General features: G+C 33.4%; 1 protein-coding gene across 1 annotated transcript in view; it reads left to right on the forward strand.

Annotated features, from left to right (window-relative positions):
* Smp_147790 (putative homothorax homeobox protein) overlaps positions 1 to 3,610 on the forward strand; it is a gene marked incomplete at both ends in the record, with an annotated part of 51,865 nt that overhangs the window by 44,449 nt on the left and 3,806 nt on the right. Inside the window, one exon of the mRNA XM_018796357.1 lies at positions 219 to 277. Coding sequence (XP_018650578.1) covers positions 219 to 277 — 59 coding nt within the window. The remainder of the gene's footprint in view (positions 1 to 218; positions 278 to 3,610) is intronic.

Genomic DNA, 3,610 nt, shown 5'->3' on the forward strand with positions numbered 1-3,610 from the left:
AATTGACTCATGATTTCATCTATGAAAATACTAAATTCTCCACAAAACCCCTTCTGATCTATTGAATATTTGTTTATATTTAATTTATTTTGTTTGTTGTATTAAGATAACCATGAGTTTTAGAACTGCAATGTCTGATGATAAAGTTATTGAAAACTACCATCCATTTATACATTACTTTATTTGGTTTCTACATGTGTTTTTTTTTCTCCAAATAGGTTTATTAACGCTCGACGACGTATTGTTCAACCAATGATTGATCAATCAAATCGAGCCGGTAAGTACTGTACACTTTTAGATTATAATGATTTATCAGTATAGGGTTGTGGAGATTTTTGAGTTTAGATTTATATCATGGATGTTAGATCAGCATTAAACACCTGGAATCATTTGGACAATCATTTCGTTTTAGTATAGAACTCCTACTGAGGAGTCCTATACAATGTCTTAGTTAATTTGTTTTAATGATAATATGTCTGTGGTTTGGATTTTCTGAGTTGATTTCAAACTATTGTAAGTACCGATATAACTATAATCCGAAGGGTTAGATCATCTTAGAATGAAGATGGTTTTCAATTTATTTTCTATCTATGAAATTTCAACAATCAATTACTTTTATTCCATAATACAAAAAAGGTACAATAGGGATATTTCTGTATAATCTACAGAATTCGTAGAGTGTGGGAATATCCCATAATTTTCTTTCATTACCATGGATTTTATTATTCAAGATCATGTCAACAATGAAGAATCTTCTATCAGAACTATTTATAGCCATGAGAAAGATTCATTAATAAATATATCTGCTGTATATATAATTCACACACGGAGGAATAAGATTCTCTAGTGATATTTCTGTAATACTAATGTAGTGAATGAGAACACGAGTGGAGACCAACGAATGTATCTAACCACAAAATTACAGACTATCTTACTAAAATCTGATAACCATACAGTAAACAGCTACTTTGTAAAATAACAATCAATTATCTCAATCTTGACTGTTGCTTCTGTGAATATCACTCGATCTTCTCCGATTTCATTGCTCGTGCATTTTCATATCGATCGCACTTCGTTGCGGTTCTTTTCATATTGACCTTCTACTGAAATACATTGTATGCCTGACCATCACCATATACTACTTATGTGGATATAAGTAACCCACACCATAATGGGATTTTTAAAAAAAACAACAATAAACCTCAGAAATCTGGTAAACTTCTTAAAATCATCATACGCTAATCGGTTTCATTGATTCTCATGCAAAAATATTCTCAATTTATATTAACTCTCCAATTCCATAAAAGTCAAATGCTAAATAAATTACCGGGGAAAATAGTTTATTTTCACTTATACTAAATGATATCACAATTGGTTGATCACTGGGTGGTGATCAATGTCATGCGTGTCAAGTCCGTCTTAGTGCTGATAGATCAAGTAGCAATGTGGCCACTAGTCTAGGTGGCTCGACAATGCGTGCACTATGTTGAGATAAGATGGTTGTTGGAGATGGTCAACAGGAAACCCTGGACCCGGGTTTCGTGCTACTTAGCACTCGTCAGCAAGGTGTACCTGTAATCTTGAGGGAACTGGTGCTGAGTGACATGGGATCGAATCCGTCAGAGAAATCATTTCATCAGCAAATCATTTCCCATTTCTTCTTACTTTAATGGTTAAATCCAAACATGCAGACATGTACACACATGCACGCACACACAAAGGGAGAGAGAGAGAAAAAGAACCGTAGACTTAAAATCAGCCACTAACCATTAAAATGCTATAAAATAGTTGTTAATGCCCAATTTATGATATGGTTCACTGATTTTCTTCTTACACCTAATTCTTTGTGTTATTGCACACTGGAACAACATTAGCTTGACTGAAATGATTAAAAAATATTTTTATTTTTTATTTTTCATTATGTAATTTGATCATCGGTTAAATTTTTCGTTTCCTGGTCATTTGTTTGTATCTAATATGTGTCTAACCACAATGTATTTTATGCATGTATAGATTGTTCATGTTGCTATATTCATTTATAGTGTTACGGACTAGAGTAGATTTAAATCAACGATATAGGAAAGTGTTCCCCCACCCTTCATATTGTACATTCCAACAAGACTACCTATTCACTGTCATTTATTGTGCAATTATTATTATTATTGCTAATGTCCTCTAATTCTACATACATTTATTAAATTTCATTAATTATAAATTAATAGGACCACATGGTTATCCACCCGATGCTGCAGGATGTTTACCTTATATGGATAATCAACATTTTGCTGCCTATGGTCGTCCAGGTAGGTAGTAATATATATATAAATGGATCAAATTTATTAATTAGGATAGGAATATTATGGAGATTATTTAATTTAAATTTATTTTTCATTCATATTATGGTCATATTTGATAAGCCAATGAAAATATTTGCAACCCTGGTAAACACCTGTATAGTTAACTGTTATTCGGATGGTGATGATGATAATGATGATCGCGTTATATGATTAATTACTTAATTACTTACACCTGTTACCCCTCGTGGAGGAGCATAGGCCGCCCACCAGCATTCTCCACCCAACTCTGCCCTGGGCAATCTTTTCCAGTTCTTCCCAGTTGTTGTTCATCTTTTTCATATCTGCTTATTCCTTCAACTCCCAGGGCAGAGTTTAAATGGTCTGAATTATTTTTTCTGATTAGCGTTCTTTTAGCGAGTTAGTTTTTCTACAGGATGGCCTCGCTAACCTCATGCCCAACCCTCCTCCTTTACCCGGGCTTGGGACCGGCAGTAACTCTAAAAGAGCTGCAGGCGGAGTTGTTATGTGATTAATAGTACTGGAAAAATGTGAACCACTGAAAGTTTACACATTTGATAGTTAGCTGGCCTAAATGTTCTAGGTTCGACTCCGTGTAAGACAATAGAGAATCAGTATATTTTTATAAACTGTATAACTAAAGTCGAACAGATGTTCATTGCTAACCGCCCTCTTAGGTTTAAATAGTTATGTAGTTAATATGTTAGTTTCTTATGTAGTTGTTTTTTGGTAGAAGAGGAGGATCTATCAGTTGTTCAAACTGAATTGGGATTATTAATAAGAATTAAATTAAATCACTCAATATGTACTTGGTTATGAGCCATACACTAAATGACAGAACTAATGATACTGACCGGTTGTCCAAACTGAAGTAAGTGAAGTGTGGTAGAATTATTGGCTGAAAGTTAAACACCTTAACCAATAGGCCATCGCTTAGGGGTTACTTAAATATCATCCATGTTATACTCTAAAACATACGAATGACGTGGTATATCAATCAGTTGATTGTCGAATAATTATCCTAATGTTCTTTGAACTTATATAAAAGATTTCGTAGCATACTTCCACATTTTTTAAAATTTGTCATACACCGGTTCATTCGACTAATGAATACCTATACAAGATTTTACAAGTTACTAGTTGTTTAATATAAAATTGATGCTATCGGCATAAGAGATTTGTTGAAACTGTTCATTTTCATATCTTCCATCATTGACAAGCTAAAAGATCTTCATAGTTGAAATCATGAGTCAATTGAAGCTAGACCACCATGAAAAACTTGGAAGTACTAGACG

This window comes from Schistosoma mansoni, chromosome 2, assembly GCF_000237925.1.
Source record: "Schistosoma mansoni strain Puerto Rico chromosome 2, complete genome".
NCBI lineage: Eukaryota > Metazoa > Platyhelminthes > Trematoda > Strigeidida > Schistosomatidae > Schistosoma > Schistosoma mansoni.